General features: G+C 44.4%; 1 protein-coding gene across 9 annotated transcripts in view; it reads right to left on the reverse strand.

Moving 5' to 3' along the window:
- LOC148037906 (peptidase M50B-like protein) overlaps nt 1-22,825 on the reverse strand; it is a 139,665-nt gene that overhangs the window by 71,242 nt on the left and 45,598 nt on the right. For 8 of the 9 annotated variants that reach the window (XM_087676896.1, XM_087676891.1, XM_087676892.1 and 5 more), the window contains 5 exons: nt 15,172-15,299; nt 14,761-14,856; nt 3,969-4,134; nt 3,752-3,873; nt 3,616-3,640 (listed from right to left, as the gene is read on the reverse strand). In XM_087676896.1, coding sequence (XP_087533022.1) covers nt 3,616-3,640; nt 3,752-3,873; nt 3,969-4,134; nt 14,761-14,856; nt 15,172-15,270 — 508 coding nt within the window. In that variant the 5' untranslated portion in view covers nt 15,271-15,299. The remainder of the gene's footprint in view (nt 1-3,615; nt 3,641-3,751; nt 3,874-3,968; nt 4,135-14,760; nt 14,857-15,171; nt 15,300-22,825) is intronic. The other variant, XM_087676897.1, reaches the window with a different exon arrangement.

Consider the following 22,825-nt stretch of genomic DNA (forward strand, 5'->3'; position numbering starts at 1 on the left):
GCATTCTCGATTGATCATTGTATGTAGTTGAGATCCAACACAGAATACAAAATGACCAATACACATTTTCTAGTGACCAAGTATATTGTCGTTATTGTATATATTCTCAATGTATAGTTACTCTTACACATTCCAAGCAACCAAGCACATTGATGTTACTCCATGTATTGCAAATGTACTATTATCTATACATGTTCCAAGTAACCAAGCACACTAGTATTACTCCTATACTAGCAATGCACATTTATCCAAGATGAAAGTCATTCCACTAGTATACAACCAATCATAATTGTACAAATTTGTGGCTACCAAAGTGATACTCATTGAACAAGTAAATAACCAAGCATAGCTCTAAAAACACAACTACCTATGGCACATATCATAAAAGTCTCAAAGCTCATTGTTTGCAGAAGATGAAAGGGTACAACAAACCCAATAGCTTCGTTTAAGCAATGCAAATCCTATACAAAAGCATCCATCTCTTTGTCTCAAAGATGGTCAAAGAAAGTCTTGATTGCTTTCTTAGAAGCATTAGTACCTCAATGCACTGCAACTATAGACCACAACTTCTTTTGACACCAAAGACAACTATGCATTTTAAAGAATTCATCCATTTAGTTGTCAAACTCCATATGACATGTGTTTTACCTGGTAGAGGTCCAAACACACCAAGTTGTCACAGTGAGAGAATCACCCATTCCCATGTCAACAATATAACCATTCTCAAAGTTGACCTTACGATCAGCAAATTAGGTGTACCAAAACAGCCAACCAACATATGAAAGATCCCTAAATAGAAGTCCATGACTAAAGTCTACAACATCATGAACATAAAAGTTCTAGCAAGCAGTAACCAAGTGCTCAATAGCAATCCATATCATAGTGTCATTGTTCTATTTGTGGTCATCCCAAAGCCATATTCTATGTAAACATTAATTTGCCAACAACACAAATGGAAACAATATCCTTAAGTGCATTCCAAAAAGCTAGCAATGATTCACAAAAAAAGGATACCTCATATGAAAAAAGTATCACATTATAGTGACTCCCATCTCTTGCTTGTTCTTCAAAACCAAAGACAATATCAAGCATCCACATCCCACACCATAATCCTTTTACAAACACTATGCTCCACTAGATGCCTCAGTCACCTATATTGGTAGCTATGCAAGGATTATGTCCATAGCCATTCCAAGAGATCCATGCTGCTTTGCAAGACTTATGCCCATGGTCATCCCAAAAGATCCACATTGGTGACACATCTTGAGCATAAAAGCTTTCCATTAGAAATAAATAAACATGCATTTAGTGCCCTACGCTTTGCATGTCAAACAAGATACATTAGCGTGTAACACAAATGACTTGAAGTAACATGTGCACTACTGTTGCAATATACATTCCCTTGTGTGTATCCAAAGTTATCCAAAAAGTACACTACTTAAGTGCTGGAGTAAGCATCTGTACCCAACTATACAAAAACATAGTGACTCATACACTCATTAAAGTAGGTCCCAAAGTGACTGCTAGATAGCTTAGCCCATTTTTACCCAACAAGCAAAGGTAATACCCCCTTCGTGACCATCAAGCAATGCTCCAAATCTATGTTCTACTTAACTTGATTTAGCCACAACAAAGAATTGCTCTACTTGAAAATCCTCAAGCTAAAAGTGTAACAAAACTTCAATAGCATTGGTTGCAATTGCATTAATGTTATGTTATACCACGTCAACATGACCTTCCATAGAACTTGCACTATGCAATATATGTCAATTTACTAAGGACAATGAATCCTCATCACTTGCATTTCGTTTCCCATATTGAAGTCTTGCTGAATTTTCTAAAACTCATTGTTATTCATTAATTAAAACACTTCACAAATAGATGCTTACCACGAGACAACTACAAGATCACCTCCTTAAAGAAGATGGCAATGTCCCAAAATCCTTTGCTGAAATTCAAATTACAACAACTCGTACTTGCACTTGAGACAACAGAGGCTCAATTCCTCATAGAAGATGGTGATGTCCAAGCGACGAGACCATGAAATCCGGCTTCAAAACTAATCTCAAGGGTGTGAGCATAAAGTAACTTCCATAAGAGAAATAAATCAGCAAATAAACAAAAGACTCACTAAACAAGAGAGACACAAGTTCTTGCACAATAGATGACACATGATAGGCTCCAAAGGTTTGTATCCCTTAAAATATTTCTTTATCGTTATTCAAAGCTTACACAAATCACAAGTGACCTATAGTCACAAACCAATGTTGAGCAACCAAGTCGTTCAATACATTTCTTCTCCTTTATTCCTATTTTGATTTCCATTTACAGCCTCAAAAAGGCTTCATTTGGATCATTAGTTACTATTAGGACACCACCCAAGAGACTTCAGAGGGCACCTGAAACCAACCTTCCTCCTTGGATAGCGTGATAAATAACCTGATTAAGCACTACAAGCAGCATGAAATTCACGTAAACTGAAAATGCACACTTCACCACTTTAATCTTGAACATCGAACACCTAGTTGGCCCCAAAATTGGCTTCCCTTGCGGTATTTCTTTAACTTTTATTGTAAATGGATGCAGTACAAGTGAGAACCTCTAACCTCCTCCACTAATCCAAGTGTCTCTTGCTGTCAAGTCTGACTAGCAAGCCTCCAAACCAATTTGCCCCTTGGTTTGCTTAGGCATTGGCCTTCACCCTGCTCCTTGAAAGACAAATTCAATCCCAAATCTGACATTGCCTGGCAGGCCTCTAGAATCTCCCCGAAATTCCTCAACTTCAGTTGCTAGAATTCAACTTCTAGGCTCTCAATTCTACACAAACATCCCGAGGGCGACTGTCAAAACCCTAATTTCTACTATAAATTAGGGTTTAGAGCAGAGATTGGCTAAAATCTCTTCCTCCGATGGCTCGAACTACTAGAAAATGCAGAGATAACTTGAGAAATGGCTAGGGAATGAGAGAGAATGTTGTAGAGAGAAATTTCAGAGTTTCATCGCGAGAAATATCAAAAAACTACTATTGCCTTACTCAAAGAACCATGGAAGTTGTCACCTATAGCTTAAGACTACCAAAAATTTTGATATCCCCTCCTGTATAATGTCATCTGCACCAAAAGAACCTTGGACTACTGTCACCTGCTCGTACAGGCCTCCAAACTAACGTCACATACTGTAGAACTAATCCCTAGTGGTTGCAAATCACATTAGCAGCCTCTTCTTGCTCTCTAACAACATCCTTCTCTCTCACAACGGCTGGAATAAACTTCCACCAACCCCTAAAAACGTTTTTCCCACTTGCATGGGCAAGCTTTGCCAAGTGGCAGCCTTCTAATCCCACACCAAGCAGCAGAATCTTCCTCCCCCCTTCCAACAACCACAAAAAAAAGAGGAAAAGAATAATGGTTATGATTATGATGATGGTGACATTGCTGATGATGATTAGTGAAAACAATGACAAGCTGCAACACTTTTTTTTTCTTGAACAAGAGTCAAATATCCCAACATTCTCTTGTTCTATTTGTTTGGATAAGCGCATTTGTTAACCACCATATGGTTGCACATATACAGAATAAATGTTAAACATTGATAGGAAACTTGCTGGAAACTCACCAATACAAAGGCCTCGAAGAAACCACTGCACCCATAACAGGTGCAAGAGATGCCAACCAGCACAGCAACAAGTTAGTACTTGGAATGGTACAGATAAACACATCCTTATTAAAATGCAAAAAGTACAAAAACATACATTTTGGGCAATAAGCAATACTACAATTAGTGCTGCAACAAGGCAAGCAGCAGCAATCCGGGCTGTCAGTAGATCAGTGGAGGAAAGCACAAGCACCATGCCCCAAAACGATGATCCAATATCTGCCAGTTTGAAAAGTTTGTTCATAGATCCAATATGTTGTACATTGTGACCAAACTCCGGAAAAAACAGGAACTAATAAGTTTGAGAAATGTACAGCCAGCAGGCAAAATCAACCAAGGCATGCCTCCTCGCGTAATTGTTGCACCACCTTCATTTGCGTTCACTTTAATACCCTCAACCTGTGACAAGTTTTCAAGCCTGGAGTCTTTAGATAGCACATAGATACCTTGAACCCAACATTTCACTTTAATGCCCTCAACCTGTGACAAGTTTTCAAGCCTGGAGTCTTTAGATAGCACATAGATACCTTGAACTCAACACTCACAATATGTAAAAACACTCATGATAAGCTGACACTAGCAGCAATCCATTCAGGACATTTGTGTAACGCAGAAATATTTATTCTCTCATTAAGGACATTTATGCAACATGCAGTTAGCAAAACTGTCAATTTAAACAAACTCACAGAATCCCTACATCTATGCATTTTGTTAGTGTGCTCAACCATGCAAGACAAGCCAAATTAAGTAACAATGCTGTCACTTATGCTAGGATTTATTATAACAAACATAGAGGAAACTTGAGAAATATGCACCTTAGCAGCCTCTTTGATTTAGATGAAATGTATTTCATATACCTTTATACATATCAATACGATAGACTGCATGGGCGAGTGACAATGCGTGCATGCACATGCATGCATGAGCTAAAAATTGCAGTAGCCCAAGTGGTTAAAACGTATGCCTTCCCAAAAGAAACAAGGGCTCAAATCCTATGGGGTGCTAGGTGGGTGACATGTTGGTCCAACAAGACACACAGCAGACTGAGCCCAACCTAGGGTCTGACTAAATATCGTCAACAACTGGCGTACTACTGACTAGGGATTGGTTCCCATTGGTAAACACTGCACCACAGAAGGACAGACACACCTACCTCTGTTCCTGATGGAATAGTTGCAGCAGATCAATACATATGGCTACATCCCAAACGAACCTGGCCACAGACTTTTGGGGAAGCAACAGTCAAATGGTATTCCTGCAAAATGCGGAATACCAATAGAATGACCAATATGCAAATGATGAGGGCCACCTGGCACCTACATCCTACATCATTAATGCACTATTGAGACCTCACAGAATCTTGGCCACCTAGTGTGGGGGTGAGGTGGTCCTTGAGTGACACCCTGCATGCCATGCGCACAATTCCTAACAATTGTTTGCTCAAAGCACCAATATCTGAATCAAAGACGAGTATTAGAACATAGCCTATGAAACATCATTTCTTCAGTCCTTGTATACTTCAATGTGACTCTTCGGATTTGCCACTAGTCTGTAAAGGAGGACTCGGATGTGCAAGATCAGAGTGACCAACACAGCTGCCCACCATTAGCACGTGCAAGGAATCTCTTCACCTCCCTATCTTCACCTTTTTTTACCAAATTTTGAAAGAGACTGCACGATAAATTCAGACCTAAAAAGATCTCACTCATCCTATGATTAGGAACACATAGGTTCCAATATTTGCCACATGGCTTGGCTACATAAATGTGTAAGTGTGTGAGTATGTGACTATAGCCTCTACATAGTTAGATGCTCCCACTGCATAGCATACCCATTACACTCGCTATTTTGCAACTACTTGCTAGTAGGAGTTAACACTTAGTACAACTTTCATAGTTGCTGGGTTTGACTCACGCCTATGCTCACAGAGTGTCACTAATCCGCAATAGAGACTGCGGCACTTTTTACTCTCCATAAGAGAGGTTTTTCCCCCCAGTCACATTATTCTCTATTTGTGTGTTTATGTTACACAGTTCGGTCACTTACCGCAGTTTACACACGTTCGGGTGTGAACGCACCTTAAGGCACTAACACAACCCTAAGGTCTAAGGGTTGTACTTTGTACTTTCACTTACACATTGAGAATTGGATCATGTGTCCAGCTATGCCTACACTCTCACTCTCACTCTCTATACTATTCACTCTATGTACTGAGCTTGGAGCTGCCATCTCCATCTTCAACATGTGGTATCAGAGCTGAAGGTTTGCCAAGTTCCCCATCTGCTTAGCTCAAATTTTGTCAAGCTCTCCACCAGCTTGGAGCATCAGCTGTCCGTCCAGCAGTGTCTCAGCTACCTCCCACCCTGTCTAGTCCTGCGCCAACAGCCTCGCCACCCTATAGCATCGCTGCCCCCAGTCCAACCTGCCCCACCTACAGCATCGCCACCACCTACAGCATCGCCACCTATAGAGGCCGTTGCCTGCAGCACTGCCCCCTAGACCAACTTGTGCCACCTGGCAGCTGCACTGCCAACGCCTGTCCTGTCCCGCCAGAGCCTGTCACTTCCACCACCACCCAACAGCTACCACGCAGCTCCCCTAGGTCCTCTAGCTTCACCGCTAGCTCCACCAGGACCTAAGCTTGCTTCCTACTAGCCTAGGCACTCTTGTTCATACTCTCCGCTTGAGTTCGATTTGTCTTCAGCTCATCTCAGAGGTGATAGGTATAATTTATTATTTTATTAGGAAAATCAGAGCTACACCAAGAAGCCTTTTGTAGGAAAGGTGCATTTCTGCTTCAACAAGTGTTTTTGGGCACAAATCGCAGAAATTTCTTGAAATTTAGGTCAGAACATTTGGGGCTTTTGCATGTTTGGGAGACATTGGCACATGTACTGAATATTCAGTCTAAAATTGACTGAAATTTTGCACATTGGACAATTAAATTTCGGAGCTTTTGCATTTTTCATGCTTGTGAGCATCGTTTGTGCGTTGGACAATGAACTATTCGCTGAAATCTGTAGAAATTTCAGCACATTGGACAATTGTGATCAACTGTGACACAACTTGATGTTTGCTGTAATTTCTGGAAATTTGCAGATTTCCAGGTTATTCCAGCTTCGGTTCTTGCTCTCATGCCTTTTCGAAGAGTGACATTTATCATGGCCAATCAAGGATAGAGCGATGTATTCACTCATGTATCTAAAAAGGATAGATTGGACGGCAATAACTATTCTCTATGGTGTTTCAGGATGAAGAATGTGCTTATTGCTAAAAATCTTTGGGAGTATGTTAGTGGTGAAGAAGTCTGTCCTCGAGTTGTGGCTCTTGCAACTCCTCCCGAAGGAGGACATGCTCAGTGGCCAGCTCCAACTCAATCACTTCCCCAAAGAACAATTGCATGGAAGGCTTGTCAGAGTGCAGCGGTGCGGAAGCGTAGGACTGAGAGAGAGAGAACGCAGAGAGAGAAGGGAGAGAAAGAGACAGTGTACACTGAAGATCTGCTGTATAAAGAATGCTGAATACAAAGATATACACGGGTGCAGTGCGCTGGACTGCGTGTCTCCACCTCGACAATGCGACCTGCTGTCCACCTCGAAGTCTGCTGCAGTCTGCACTGTCTGCTGTCTGAAATCTGCGAACAGAGACAGAGATCTGCACGGCACCGGTCTGTAATCTGCGACAGAGAATGATCGGAAGACTGCTGAAAAACGTCAGCAATAAATAGGCGAAAAACTGCCTGGAATGGGGCTCAAAACTGGGGCGCAGCCTGGTAAAAGTGGCTGCAGCCAGTCGGACTGCCACGTGGCAGTCCGACTGCACAGTCCGACTGTGCAGCAATGCTGCTGGTCCGACTGCTGCAGCTGGACAGGCTATGATCTCTGACACCCCCTCTCAGAGCCTGGATAGGGCAGAAGCCTGAGGGATCTGGAATGTTGCCGAAGTAGAGCCTGAGGAAGCGCCTTCGTAAACAAATCCGCAAGATTATCCTCCGTCTTGCAATACTCCACAGTGATGGTCTCATCCAAAAGCTTTTCTCGGATGAAGTGGTACTGGATCTCAATGTGCTTCGTCCGAGCATGAAAAACAGGGTTCCTTGCCAAGGCAATGCAACTCTCATTGTCACATCGCAGCAATGTAGGACGAGTCTGGGGGCACCCAAGCTCCTCCAACAGTCTCCGAAGCCACACAACCTCGCATGTGGTGGAAGGCGCGGCCCGATACTCTGCCTCAGTAGACGAAAGGGCTACCGTGGGCTGCTTCTTGCTACTCCAAGAAATAACACCTGCACCCAAAGTAAAACAGTAACCTGTTGTAGACCGCCTGTGGTCCACGTCACCGGCCCAATCCGAGTCGCTCCAACCTGCAAGTACAAGATCTGACCCATCTGTCCCTGCGGGGTAATGAATCCCCAAATCAGACGTCCCCCTCAGATACCGAAGTATCCTCTGAGCAGCCTGCCAATGCACCGTCTTAGGTTCACTCATGAACCCTGCCAAGAGCCCAACAGCAAAACATAGATCAACCCTGGTGTTGAGAAGCCAAATCAAAGACCCTATCAACTGTCGATAGCAAGAAGCATCCGCCAAAGGAGAAGCTGAGTGGGAAGTGGCCTTCCAGTTCGGATCCATAGGAGTAGAGAGGGCCCGACAATCTTCCATCTCAAAAGACACCAAGAGCTCCTGTACATATCTCTGTTGGGAGAGAAAGATCCCCCTCTGAGACTGAAAAATCTCATGTCCTAAAAAGAAATGGAGTAGCCCCAAATCCGTCATCTCGAACGTCCGATGTAAAGCTGACTTTGTCTCCTGGACCTGCTGTGCATCATCACCTGGGACAATCAAATCATCAACATATAATACAAACAGCACACAACCATCCTCGGAAGTGTGAACATACAGCTGCGGATCGGCCTTGGACCGCCGATATTCCAACTGAGTCTGGAGGAACGAATCAATCTTCTCGTTCCAAGCTCGCGGGGCCTGCTTGAGACCATACAGGGCCTTCTTCAACCTGTAGACTTTCCCGTCCGAAGAACCAAAGCCAGGAGGCTGCTCAACGTAGATCTCCTCCTTCAAATCACCATTCAGGAAGGCCGACTTCACATCCAGCTGATAAACAGGCCATCTCCTATGGCCAGCCAAAGCAAGAACAGCTCTAATGGTTGCCATACGAGCTATAGGGGCAAAGGTGTCATGACAGTCAATCCCTGGGCGCTGGGCAAAACCCTTAGCAACAAGGCGAGCCTTGTGTTTATCCAAAGTACCATCACTGAGATATTTGGTCTTGAAGACCCACTTGACTCCAATCACCTTCTTCTTCGGGGGGCGTGGCACAAGTGACCAAGTGTCATTCCTCTCAATAGCCTCCAACTCAGCTTCCATAGCTTTCTTCCATGGGGCGGACTGTAAAGCCTCCTTCACGGAGGTGGGCTCTCGATCCTGCATAACTCGGGACATCAAACAATAATTGGAGCACACAAGCTCCGAAGAATGCGCCTGGTGCCTCCGTGACCGCCGCGGACCATCCTGCGGTCCCCACTCCTCAGGAACCCCCTCGATCCCTGAATCACGGAGTGTGTCACGGGCCCAGCGAGGAGGAGGCCGAACCTCCCCTCGTCGTTCTCCATCAGTAGAAGACTCTGGAATGTCCACCGGTGGTAACTCCTCAGAAGGATCCGGTGGAACAGTAGACTCTGTGTCAGAAACAGAATCATAATCAAACGGCACAGGCTCCAGTGGAACTGTAGAATGAGCCAAACTCTCCCCTGGATCTCCAAGAACGGGATGCTCCTCACCCGTTGAAGAAGCCGGAACCTCCACAAACCGCACATCACGGCTAGTATATACATCCCGCTTGACGGGATCATAGAGTCGGTAGCCTTGGGACTGGGAGCTGTAGCCAACAAATACCTGTTTGCGGGAAGCCGCTTCGAATTTGTCATGGTGAGCTTTGGGAATGTGAACATAGGCATCACACCCAAAGACCCGAAAGTAAGAAACATCTGGCTTCGACCCAAAATACGCCTCAAATGGAGTCATCCCTTCCACGGCCGAAGTAGGAGATCGATTAAGAATGTGGACTGCAGTAGCCACAGCCTCGGCCCACAGAACCTGGGGGGTCTGTCGGTGCTCCATCATGGTGCGCCCCATCTCGATCACACTGCGGTTCTTCCGTTCGAGAATACAATTTTCTTGTGGAGTATTCGTATTGGCAAACTCCTGGTGAATTCCTCTATCTGCACAAAACCGAGCAAATTCATTAGAGACAAATTCACCTCCCTTGTCGGATCGCAAGGTCTTCAACTTCCGGCCTGATCGGTTCTCCTCAAAGAGAAGCCAATCCTTGAAGTGCGAGAAAGCTTCTGATTTTAGTGCCAAAAAGTAGGCCCATGTCATCCTGCTATAGTCATCCACGATCAGCATGAAGTACGAGCTCCCACGCAGGGACTCATTCCTCATAGGGCCACATAGATCCGTAGATACTAACTCCATCGGTGAAGTAGACCGCCGCGAAGCGGTGTGGGGAATGGCATCCCTATGCCGCTTCCCCCTTATGCAGGAGACACATGGCTGCTGGCTCACCACTATATCCGGCAACCCTCGAACAAGCTGTCCCCGTGACGCCTTCCGAAGATAGTCATAGTTCAGGTGACCAAACCTAGCATGCCATAATTCAGACTGTGACTGTGAGGTAAGAAGAAGAGTAGAGAGGGCAGTGGAAGACTTCAGTTTATAAATGCCGTTCTCCTCATATCCAGATGATAGAACCTTCCTCGATTCACGATCAAGGACTCGCACTGTAGAACTGTCAAACTCCACCAGAAGACCAAGAGAGCAAATCTTATGGACTGAAAGGAGATGGTACCCCAATCCTGGTACATGCAAAACCTCTGAAGTATGGGTGCCACCTCGTCCATCCGGAATAAGCTGCATCTTACCCCGACCTGCAATAGAAACTGAAGAGCTGTCTCCAATGAGAACCTGCCCACGCGAAGGTCGCAGCTGAGCAACACCATCTGATGAAGGAGTCATGTGCCGTGAGGCACCACTATCAATAATCCACTCTCGAGATTGGGAAGCCGCCATCGCAGCATCAGAAGCATTTGGTGAAGCGTCCTCAATGACAACTAGATGTAGAAATGCAGCTGATGAGGGTGCAGCCACTGCTCCAGAATCCTTGGTTTCCTTCTTCTTGGTGTCCTTCGAGTCTTTGTCAGGGCAATCCTTCTTCCAATGGCCAGTCTTTCCACAAATATGGCATGTGGAGTCTTTGTCCTTGTCCTTCTCCTTGTCCTTCTTGGACTTGTTATCCCCCTTCTTCTTCTTTTGGTCCTTCCCCTTCTTCTGAGAGGCTTGACCTGTCAACGCCTCCGTCTTGGAAGCATTCTGTCCCTTTAACTGTTCCTCTTGGTCCAAGACCATAGGAACCAACTCCTCCCACCGAAGAGTAGACTCTCGCCCCGAAGCAATCAGGGCAGAGTAAAATGTACCGAATCGTGGCGGCAACTGGGACAAGAGTGTAATCGCCATGTCTTCGGAGGAGATCGGCTTCCCCGCATTCTGAACCTGCATCTGTAGCTGCTTTAGCTTGTTAATGTGTTCCCTTAGCGAAGAAGACTTATTGACGGACAAGGTCCGCATCTGTACCTCCAAAGAAACCCTCTTCATCAGGGTCATCCGATTGTACATTTGATCAAGCTCCAGCCATATCTCACGAGCCACCGTCAAGTGCTCGATGTGAGCGATCACGGCTGTAGTGCATGATAGAAAGAGAAAGGATCGAATCCTGGCATTCAGTTTGTCCCAATGAGACTGGGCCCTGGCCAACTTCGCACGAGCATCGGAAGAGAGTTTGGACTCATCTCTTACCGAAGGCCGGTCAATATCTTCCTGTACCAACTCCGCCAAATCATAGGACTCCAGAATGGCCAACATCATAACGCGCCAAATGCGGTAGTTGTCGCCGTCGAGCTTCTGATCTGTAGGAAGAGCCGGTAGGACAGGCACCTTCCGGTCCATAATCGCCTGGAACTCCAAGTCCATCTCTGTAGACATCTTCACCTGCAATGCCTTCTCAAACGCAAAAGCAGCCCCCTCTGACTGGGTAAACTCAGCCTGCTAAGGCTCTTCTACGTCCCGAAGCTTCTTCACCCGCCGAAGGCGATGAAAAAGCAAAACCTGCACTTTTAGGTTGAAAACTCAAACTTTCTCCGCGTCAAACAGCAGTAAACAGCAGCAAATCCACCACCTGTACTCCTTTCCTGTGCGCCCACACTCGTTTCAGCCTTGTTCCAAGGCGCAGCCTTCCTGTCTGCCCTTAAACGCAAAAAAACGCAAATTTGTGTCACGATGGAAACTCCTCTTCAGGTTGATTCTACGCTCAGTCAGCCCTCAAACACTGCTCTGATACCATGTCAGAGTGCAGCGGTGCGGAAGCGTAGGACTGAGAGAGAGAGAACGCAGAGAGAGAAGGGAGAGAAAGAGACAGTGTACACTGAAGATCTGCTGTATAAAGAATGCTGAATACAAAGATATACACGGGCGCAGTGCGCTGGACTGCGTGTCTCCACCTCGACGATGCGACCTGCTGTCCACCTCGAAGTCTGCTGCAGTCTGCAGTGTCTACTGTCTGAAATCTGCGAACAGAGACAGAGATCTGCACGGCACCGGTCTGTAATCTGCGACAGAGAATGATCGGAAGACTGCTGAAAAACGTCAGCAATAAATAGGCGAAAAACTGCCTGGAATGGGGCTCAAAACTGGGGCGCAGCCTGGTAAAAGTGGCTGCAGGCAGTCGGACTGCCACGTGGCAGTCCGACTGCACAGTCCGACTGTGCAGCAGTGCTGCTGGTCCGACTGCTGCAGCTGGACAGGCTATGATCTCTGACAAGGCTTGGGACACTCGACATGCCCAAGCATTGTCACTAATTGCATTGATAGTTCAGCGGTCTATAATCCCACATATACAGTCTTCTACTTCTTCATGAGTAGCATGGCTTACACTTGAGCAAATGTTTGCTGGAAAAAATGAGACATGCATTTCTTTCTTGAAAAAAGGGCTTGCAAATGTGAAGATGGAAAAAGGTGATGCTATGCAAGATCATCTTAACAAAATTCAGGACTTGCGTGAGCAGTTGATGAATGTAGATGAGTATTATTCTAATCCACAGATGATCTCTACAACTTTGAATTCCTTGCTATCTTCTTATTTGGCCTTTTGCATGGCATTGAATCTCACGATGAGAATTTCTCCGCAACCACTTACCTTTCTTCAGTTGATTAGTTTACTATTGGAAGAAGAGCAAACAAGGAAGAACAGTGGTGTGGATGTTGTAGCCTCTAAACAGGCTTTTATGGCAAGGCAGAAGAGCAAGGGCAGTCAATCTAGGAATGCTCCACAAAGTTCTGGAAGTTCAGGCACTTTACATAACAACAAGAAGTAGGGGGCCATGCAAGCCAAGAAGGATAAGTGCCATTGTTGTAAAAAGACAGGTCACTATATTATAGAATGTAAGAAATGCATTGCCAAGGAGAGGAAGGAGTCCAGGATGTTTGTTTCTGATGCACCTTCTACTGCTCTTGCAACAAAGTCCGCGTCATTTGTTGTTGACTGTGACTATTGTTTCTACACTTGTAGTTATGATTCTTCTTAGGCAAATAGAGCATTCAACTCTGTAGAGGATGCTAGCACTTGGTTCTTTGATAGTGGTGCTTCTAAGCACATTACATCCCGCAAGGATTTGTTTACCTTTCCTGTTGCAACTCCTGTTGGCAAAGGCATTGCACATCAATATAATATTACATATACTCCATAGCAGAATGGGGTTGCAGAAAGGAAGAATCTGTAACTCATGGAGATGGCTAGATGTATGCTGAAAGCTAAAAATCTATCGCATGGTTATTGGATGGAAGCAGTTATGTGTGTTTGTCATGTTTTGAACAGGTGCCCTACCAAGGCATTGAAAAATGTCACGCATTTTGAGGCTTGGACCAGCCATAAACCTTCAACTGGCCACTTTCGTACTTTTGGGTGTCTTGCATATGCTCATATTCCCAAAGCAATCCTTTGTGAGAATCAATTCAATGCCAAGAAAAGTGTATATTTTGCATGGGCATGATTGAATACTTGGGATACATTTGTCTCTCTCTCTGTATGGTATGATCCCTCATATGCACTTATGAACCCTAGCTTTACCTCTTTGTAAGGACCCTTTTTTAAACCAAAGTGTGTATGAAGGAATGGCTTTGTGCTTTTCTTTTTTCGCATAACAACAACACATTGACTGTTAAAGCAGGAAGCTGCTGAGTGTTGAGACTGTGCGACAAAATAAAAAGTAATTTTTCTGTCCTCTTCAACTTTGTCCTTATTGTATCTGAAAGAAGTACTTAGGCAAAGGCTTCCCTCAGCCTATTGTGTGCAGTTAGCTGATTAATATACAAGGTTGTCTTTTACCATCCTGTATGCAACAAATAGAGAGATGATGGGACAGGAGAAAAAGCAAGAGTCACCACAGAATATTGTCAGTCTGAATTATCGAACAGCCAAAGTCATTGAAGAATGTGTTCTTGGAATTTCATCTTATGCAGTTGGCTCTTTTGAGCTAAGAAAGATGTGATGTTCCTCCCACTCACATACTCTCTTATGTCTCAGTCACCGATTCTTTAAGCTAGGAAAGAGGTGGCTGTGCAATCCCTTCTCGCCTGCCCCATCCACCCAACTGCTCTCACCAGTGACCATCCCTTCACACCACCCTCTCTCCTCTCTACTCCTAAAAAGAATGCAATAAAATTCCAGAAACCACCTTCTGAACTTCAAAGGTTACAATGAGCATGTGTGTTTTAGGTTGATTAACACAAGTTAAATCCATGGCATTCATAATATTCATCATTGACACATCTCTATTAGCAATAAACTACACATACTTTTCGAACTAATGCAGTGCAACTGCATCACATCAAAAGGTCATGCCATAACAGCACTATCTTTTCTTTCACTCTGCTTGTCACATATATTGAAGTGTCGTTACATAAACCATTGTACAAGTTCATTAACATACAAATAGATTCATCAATTTTGTGTGTCTTGCAAGGATAAGGAACTCACCCGGCCACACGTAAGTACACATGCAATGGCATGGCTAGCTTCATGTAGAAATACTGTTATAAGTTTGAAGGGGGTCAGAACAGGAGTTCTCCAAAGCTGCAGGATGCATAAAAACATTGTAATGTCATCTGCTCTCCATCATTTTGCATGGTATCAAAAAACAAAAGGACTGCCCATATTTGTTTGATACATGGCCAGATTTAGAGAGCACCCACTCCTCCAAAAATGACCATATGCTTAGTTACAGAGTTACAGACTTGTAACCAGAGAGTTTATGTTTGATACATGACCAGATTTAGAAGTACCTACTCCTCCAAAAATGACCATATGCTTAGTTACATACAAGTGACCAGAGAGTTTATGCTCTTTACAACCGGGACTAAAAGGTTTTACCTAAAAAAAGCCACATACCGCAAGTATTGTGAACATGAAACCAGCAGTTGTTGCTATAAAGACTATCTGATTGTGATTGCAGCAACCATGAAGCTCCCAGTTTGCCATCACTAGCATGCATCAGAGCAAGTTGTTGAGTGTTCCTCCTGATGTACAGCAAGAACGCTTTTGTTAGCCATCAGAAAAGGGGATAATAATAAGTGAATGTGCAAAAGCATCCAGAATCAAGTTGTTTAAGTTCAGAATTGTACAAGTCAGAATGCATCTACTAACCCAACTGGCTACTCTTGTGGTCACCAAGGAATAAAAGTTGCAATGAGAACAACCAATCGAGGTCATTGAGGTTAGCCTGTTTTTCTTAGAGCTATGTTTTGAGGAACTCAATCTGGCTCTTAGCAATAGAGGGGCGTTGTTAAGAATGGCAAACTCCTTTTTAGTGAGTTCCTATATCACTTGGGAGATCTTTAGGGCTTTTGTGAGATGATCAGTGAGGGCATTGACAACTTCACATTTTTTCTTGTAGGTGGGCTAAATTTGAGGACCTGATGAAGTAACATGCAGAGCAGATGGCAGAATGGGGACTACGCAATCCAGAAGGAAGTTAGTGGTTGTAGAATATTGCCCATCACTAGGGCATAGTCAATGGGGTGGTGGTAGGTTGACAGTTGGAGCTGGCAATTGGACCTGGAGTGTGCATATAGTTATGTTGATTAGAGTATTCAAGACTCTTGTCAAGTGCTTTGTAGAGATGGAAGTCCCTTATTAGCCATGGCCTTACTTGGAGACTACATGTTGTTGGTTTGATCTTGCTCTTCATTCTTACCTTCCTCGATTGTTGTTGTCTCGGTCTGTATTTGTCTATATCTGGCTTTAATAATAGACGTCATCTATGAAAGGACCAAAAGGTCAAGCTTTTGACTTCACAACCATAAAGCTACCTTTCACTTAATTGTGCCATTATTTGGATACGTCTAGCTAAACTCATTTATGGTTTCCTTACAAGATTATGCAGTTTCATGGTTTTAGGAAAACCAAAAAGCAGCCATAGCTAGAGAGGAGTGAGAGAAAAAGAACTATAAAAAAACTCATACATTACAAGAGTATTGAGTGCAATAAACTTGATTGATTTCATTGGAATGAATGAGATGCTACTTGGGAAGCTCCCTAGACCCAAGTATGTGGACCCACTGGACCAAGAAATTTAACAATGCAATTGAAACAATACACATAAGTATTGAAAAGAAGATGTGCAACAAGTCGAATGCTACAACCCACAAACACTTAGTTTTATGGAATACTGGCACAAACACTTAGTTTTATGGAATAGTTGGATTACTGGTGTTTCCTTCAACCTCAACTAATTTTCCCCTAAATTGGATACAACTGTGCTTTTACTTGTCATACATTTAACAGCCATATAGGGTGGAGAGGCTCTCTTCCTCCTTTTTGGGCACCTTTTTGGGCCTAAGAGGGGGTGTTGAGAAACCAAAGTCATCAAGTGCATTAAGAAATAATTTATTGAGTTAATTCCTAGTTTTGGTCTCCATTTACAGCCCCAAAACCCTTATTGGGCATTTATTGCGCATGGTAGGACAATGCCAATTTTTTCCTATAAATAGGGTTGGGTATTGTTATCTCATACACTCTCATTCATTCATCCTTCAATCAATCTTCCTCTTGGACTGTTGATCACCCTCACCTCTCCAACACTTTGTTGATGCTACCCCACAGAAGTGGCCTGTCCGCTCACTATTGAAGCTGATCTGCTGCCACCCACCCCAGCTGGAGTTGCCACTATAATTCAGCTCGCTGCAACCAAGCCTACTGCCCTGTTTGGAGGTGCTGCCCAACCTTTGATTTTCCCACTACAGACTAAGGTGACCTTCGTGCTGCTTATTGCCCTGCGTTTTGTGTGGCTACAACTGTCTTCCAGCTATCTCTCATTGTCATCACCAACATACTGTTTTGCTGTTGGATGGTCTCCTAAATCTTGGTGACACATCTACATTGTCACAGCCCACTCATATTTTCTAGACAGTGATTACACAAACTATCCCGACACAGAGAGGGGTGACATCCCAGAGGTCTGAGGAGATCACAACTCCACATCGGTCTAGGATGTAAGAATATCAAATATTGAGATTAGCCTAAAGACAGATTACGGAGATCCATCAGTGGCAGGAGCAGCACCTAGTAGCACTAAGATACCAGCCCAGATGCTATCCCTGCACCATCTCATTAGGACTGTATGATATATTATACCCATTGATCTTGATGATATATTATCCTTGACACATACAGTAGCCTATCATTCAGTCACATATCTAGTCCTTTAGTGCTCCATCCACCAAAGCCCTTTTATCCCTCCACTGATGCTACATTGTACATCACTTTGCACTATATCACAAATCACACTTTGCACAATACACCTTGATATCCAATGATTATTACCCATTGAACATGTTTTTGTCTCATAGGCCATTTTCAGCCTCGGTAGACATTAAGATCTCTATGTCTCTTTCTTTTTTCTTCATGAAGGTTGTTGAAGTTAAAGAATAATTAAATGTATAAGAGGCCATTTGGCCAGCATGTGAAACCCATATTCACCACTCCATAAAACCAAACCCAAAAGAGTCAAAAGTGTCACAGCAAGAAATAGAAACTTGTCGAAGCCCTTGAACAACAAGAATATCCTGCTATTGAGAAACCACATCATTCTGTACAATTTCCCTTCTTTGTTCCCATTTTTGGTTTCCGTTTCCAGCCCCAAAAAGGCTTTCTAGGGCCTTTCGAGAGTGTTGGGGTGCCACTCGAGAGACTTCAGTGGGCAAGACTCCAGACTATTCGTGCCTATATATTCGGCATCACCCACTCACTCGGACCTATTCTCACTCACTTCTTTTCATATGACTATTTCTCTCTCCTCTCCTTCCATCATCTTCTTCAAGTGCCCTCTCTCCTCAACATCAGGTTTGGGTTTGGAGCCCATCCTTCTAGCGTCAGCTTCTCCACCCTTAGCCTAGATTTATCATCCATAGGTGGCAATTGCTTCCTTAGGCTCCAAATGCTTGCATTTGGCAGTCTATGCTTCTTCTCCATCTTGGCATCAGTCATTATCAATTGGCGTCATCATCCCTAGGCCCTGCATCCTTGCATTTGACATCCTGATGCCTTCTCCACAGTTGGCAACCTTCTCCTCCAATTGGCATCAACCTCAGAGCCCACGGATGCTTGCATTTGGGACAGCCTGACACCTACTCCATCTTCTGGCGGCCTCCCTCTTCATCAATCGTCAGTATCTGGGCTGTTCTCTTTTGCATTTGACAGCTCATACCCTCCAAACATTTGCATTTTGCAGCTTGGACCTCTCTCCTCCACCTAGCGTCACATCCAACAACTGGCCTCAACTTATCAGGCATGCATTTGTAGATTCAGAGGCTCCTCACCCTTCAATGGCAGTCTCCGTGCTCCAGGCAGCACCTCATCATCCCTGCATTTGCAGACTCAGAGGCTTCTTCGGTAATCTCCCTGCTCCATGGCATCTTTCGTACTACAGCACCCTTGTATCACATTCACCTCATTATTTCATTACTTCATCATCTTATTCATCTAAGTTTCTCTTCTATTCTCAACATTTGCCGTTTGCCATACACGTGTGTTTCTCCCTACAAACCCTACTCTCTCTTTGGTTGCTCACTCATTTCTTCACATGGTATCAAAGCTAGAGGCACTCAATGAGCCGCAAAGATCCTTTGCATCGGAGTGGGCAAAGACAGACTACACGTTCGACATAAACATCTAATCATTACTCTACTTCCCTACATCATTGAGAGATATCCTTGTTCTCCCTCCCACCCTCCCTTTTTCCAGTTGTCACTCAAGTACCATGGTGTCTCCACCACCAGATGGCTTGTCTATTTGGTGCTCCTATTGCGACAAGAACGGTCACACCCCCGAAGATTGTCGATATTGACCTGTCCTCCCTACCCCACCAGAGTATATGCGTCTTCCATTTGGCACTCCCTTTGCTACCTCTCCTTTATAGGCCATAGAGATTGTTCTCTCGCCACTCTGATCTTATTACACTCAAGGCAATAAGACGCATCCACTGCACACTCAGTCCTCACAAGCAACTAGAGGCACTAAGCCCTCGCTAGGCGATAAGTCCTCCTGAAGACCACCGCACTACGCTACGAAGGTTTCCCCCACCCACTTTCAAGTCCCGTGGTTACCATGGTCCACATCTCCATAGTCCACTCCTTTGAGAGCCCATGACTACTACCCACCCTTGGCTCACCCTAAGCCTCCTCCTATCCCACCCTCTTCTACTCAGGTTTGAGAAGAAACCTCTCAGCACGCTCCGACTTCTGCTCCTTTTGAGCTCCAAATACCTTCTTCGACATGACCAGCAGTACATTGAATTTCCCCTTTGAAATGACTTTTGGTGTCATGGGGATTAGAGTTCTAAATGACTTAATGTCCTAAAATAAGGTTTATCGAAAGTCTTAAGACTTTCAAGCTCATAAAGATTAGGATTTACAATTGAGATTGGGTCGCATTTAACATTATTCTAATGAGGGTAGGGACAAAAGATTATGCAGCTTGAATTTGCATGTGGAGGGCCCAAGTGAAATTGGAAGGTTGCCAGATGTCAAGTTTGGGACAATTTTGGGTTGCATACAAGTGTATCTTTCATATTGGGCTCTTTCTCTCCCATTCTAGGCTGTTTTGAGGCAGATCTAGGGGTGGAGAGCTCAATTGTGATAAGTAGGGAGATAGTTGTTGAAGCATCAAGACATCAAGGCAACCTAATAACGGAGTTTCTTCTAAGGTTATAAAAAGGACTTGCCCAATCCATCATCTCCTTGACACTTGCAATCACAACAATGCCAAAAGTGGCTTCTCCAGCTCCTCCGTAAAAAGGGCCATCAAGTGCCTACTCATACTATCTATGACCACCCTCCTAGTGCTATGCCAAATTGTCTCTCTGTCCCTCTCATAGCCCAAGGGTCTAGTCATAGATCCTAAAAAAGTTATATAGTGCTGTGTAGCACTGTAGCCACCTCTTGCATCTCTAGAGGGCCCTGCGCAAATGGATCCATGCACTGTACGCAAGTCTTTGTACACTGTCTAGAGTGTCTTGGGCCAATGCTGTGGAAAGATTCTTAAGCAAGGTCAGACACCTACCAGGTAGTGGGCAGCAGCATGGACACTTAAGACAGGCAGTGCAGGCAGTACGGACAGCATCACGGGCAGCAAGCATTACGCCTAGGGAGTGGGCACGCAGACAGGGCAATGGGTAGCGGCTAGGGTCATCCTGGCCACAGACCACAGCAAGCTGACTGCCACATGGCGGTTTTGCCAACCTCCCCACAGTCCGCCAGTTTATGCAGGCCAACGTGCATTTATTGCTACCCCAATCTCAGCCTATAAATAGGCTACTCTCCCTGATCTTCGGCACTTGTGTGCTTTTTGTGCAGATTAAGAGTTCCAACTGTTCATCCACACACAACCCCATGTACATATTCTACCATTGTATTCAGTGCTCAGCATCCTTCATACTTCAGCATTCTACTGTCTCTCTCTCTCTCTCTTCTCTTCATGTTCAATCTGTTCATACACTTCAACACCGCAACACTCTAACAAGAAACTCTCATATGAAAGTTGTACTCGATCTAGCTTTCCTCACAGGATCAATCTCTCCTCTAGCAATATGCATCCTCTCCATCACTCATCTGCATCCTCGATGTCTCTCCTTCTCCCTCTATAGTGCAATCAAAGATGCTCTAGCACTCCTCTCCTCCTTTAGAAGCCCTTGTCTCCTCCTCGTGGCCTCCTCTCTGAAGAAGCAGCTGATATTTGGGCTCTCATCCAAGCTTCTAGCTACTCCACCAGAGGAGACAGGCCCAAATCTACAAATGTATGCATCCACCTCTCTAAGATCATCATACTAGAATAAGTGCTCTGGAATATTAACAATGGAGTGGGGTCGTTCGACTCTCTCATAAGCAATAAATTGAATTGTTGAGTGGTCCAAATGGGTCAAGCTAGGTATGATGGAACTAGCCTTACTTCTATAAAAGGTGGTAAATAATAGCAAGCATAAAATTCACATAAACTGCAAATACAAATTTACCACTTAATCTTGAACAATAGACTCACATAAACTGCAAATACAAATTTACCCAGTACTCAACCTCACAAGATGAGGTTATCATTGTAGGATGTTTCTTACTTAGCCATGAAATGCATTAGAGGTCTAGACCTGTGACTAACCGAACAGGCATCTGTTCGGTGTGGATGCTGCTGATGAGGAGGAGAAACTGTGAGGCATGCAAGTGCGCTTTACCGCTGGTCTGGATAGTGAACTCCAGTCCCCCATGGTGGCCCTCAACCGGACCATAGGGGTGATAGATGCTCCAAGTGGTACTATCAATGCATCTATCAGACATGCTGAGAATCGCAACTCTGTACACTGGTAGAAATGGGCCGCCTATGCCGGGGGCCACTCAATCACGTCCCTCGGAGCTCTCCACTGTGGAGGGGCTCGAAAGATAATGCTCAAGTGTGGGACCTCGGCACTGGCCCACCAGTTAATGTCCATCGTGCAACGAGGCCACTGTTGTGCAAACAGTGCTAATCCTTCATCTCCCATCCACTGAGAGATGTGATCCGCCACCTGACTCTTCAACTCCTCCTCAATCTGTGTAGTCGTCCACTCCCCTAAGTAAGAGGACTAAAGAAAAAAGGCATAGTTTGGTCCATCCGATGGTGCTAGTAGATGGACCTTGCCCCTCCTTGACTTACGAACCACGAAGATCCCCACCTCTGGATACAGAAAATCCCACAACTTGGGGCCGTAGGTATAGACAACAGGTCTCAATAGGATATGAAGTGTAGTCGAAGAGTCTGTGTGTAAGCTGAGCTAAGAGTGAAGGTTCAGAGAGTTGAGAGCTATAGAGTGAGAGAGTGAGCATGACACAATGGGTATTCGGTACAATGATGAATGTACCACATTTTTAGATTTTGAATATATATAAAGTACAAAGTGTAAGGGTGCGAGAATCAGCTAAGTGTATGTATATACAAAGCTGAAAGACACATATACTATCAAACCCCCATCATCTGGCGGCAATGAGCAAACCGCTCGGCCGGGAGACCTTTTGTGAGAAGGTCTGCAGGATTATCATCTGTATGTACCTAGACAAGCTCAATGCCTTTGCTGTCAAGTACACCCCTGGATGAAGTGATACTTCACCTGTATGTGCTTTGTCTTTGCATGAAAGACACAATTCCATGCTAGCATGATAGCACTCTGACTGTCACAATGGAGGATAGGAACCTCTGTAATCCCAAGCTCTCTCACCAGACGTGAAAGCCATAAAGCCTCTTTGCATGCCTCTATGGCAGCCACATATTCTGCCTCTGTAGTAAACATTGCAACACACTTTTGCAGCCTAGATATCCAAGAGATTACTCCTCTTGCGAACATAAACACATATCCTGAAGTAGACTTCTTGCAGTCAGGATGGTCAATATAGTTTGCATTCGTGAAACCAACAGCATATGACTTCTGTTTACCAAAGCAGATACACAAATCGTTTGTGCCCTTAAGGTATCTCATGATACCCTTCACTACTTCCCAATGCTTTTTGCTAGGATATGCCATGTA

The sequence above is a fragment of the Lygodium microphyllum genome, chromosome 4 (genome assembly GCF_053477565.2).
Source record: "Lygodium microphyllum isolate KBCC chromosome 4, Lygodium_microphyllum_v1.1.10, whole genome shotgun sequence".
NCBI classification, from domain to species: Eukaryota; Viridiplantae; Streptophyta; class Polypodiopsida; order Schizaeales; family Lygodiaceae; genus Lygodium; species Lygodium microphyllum.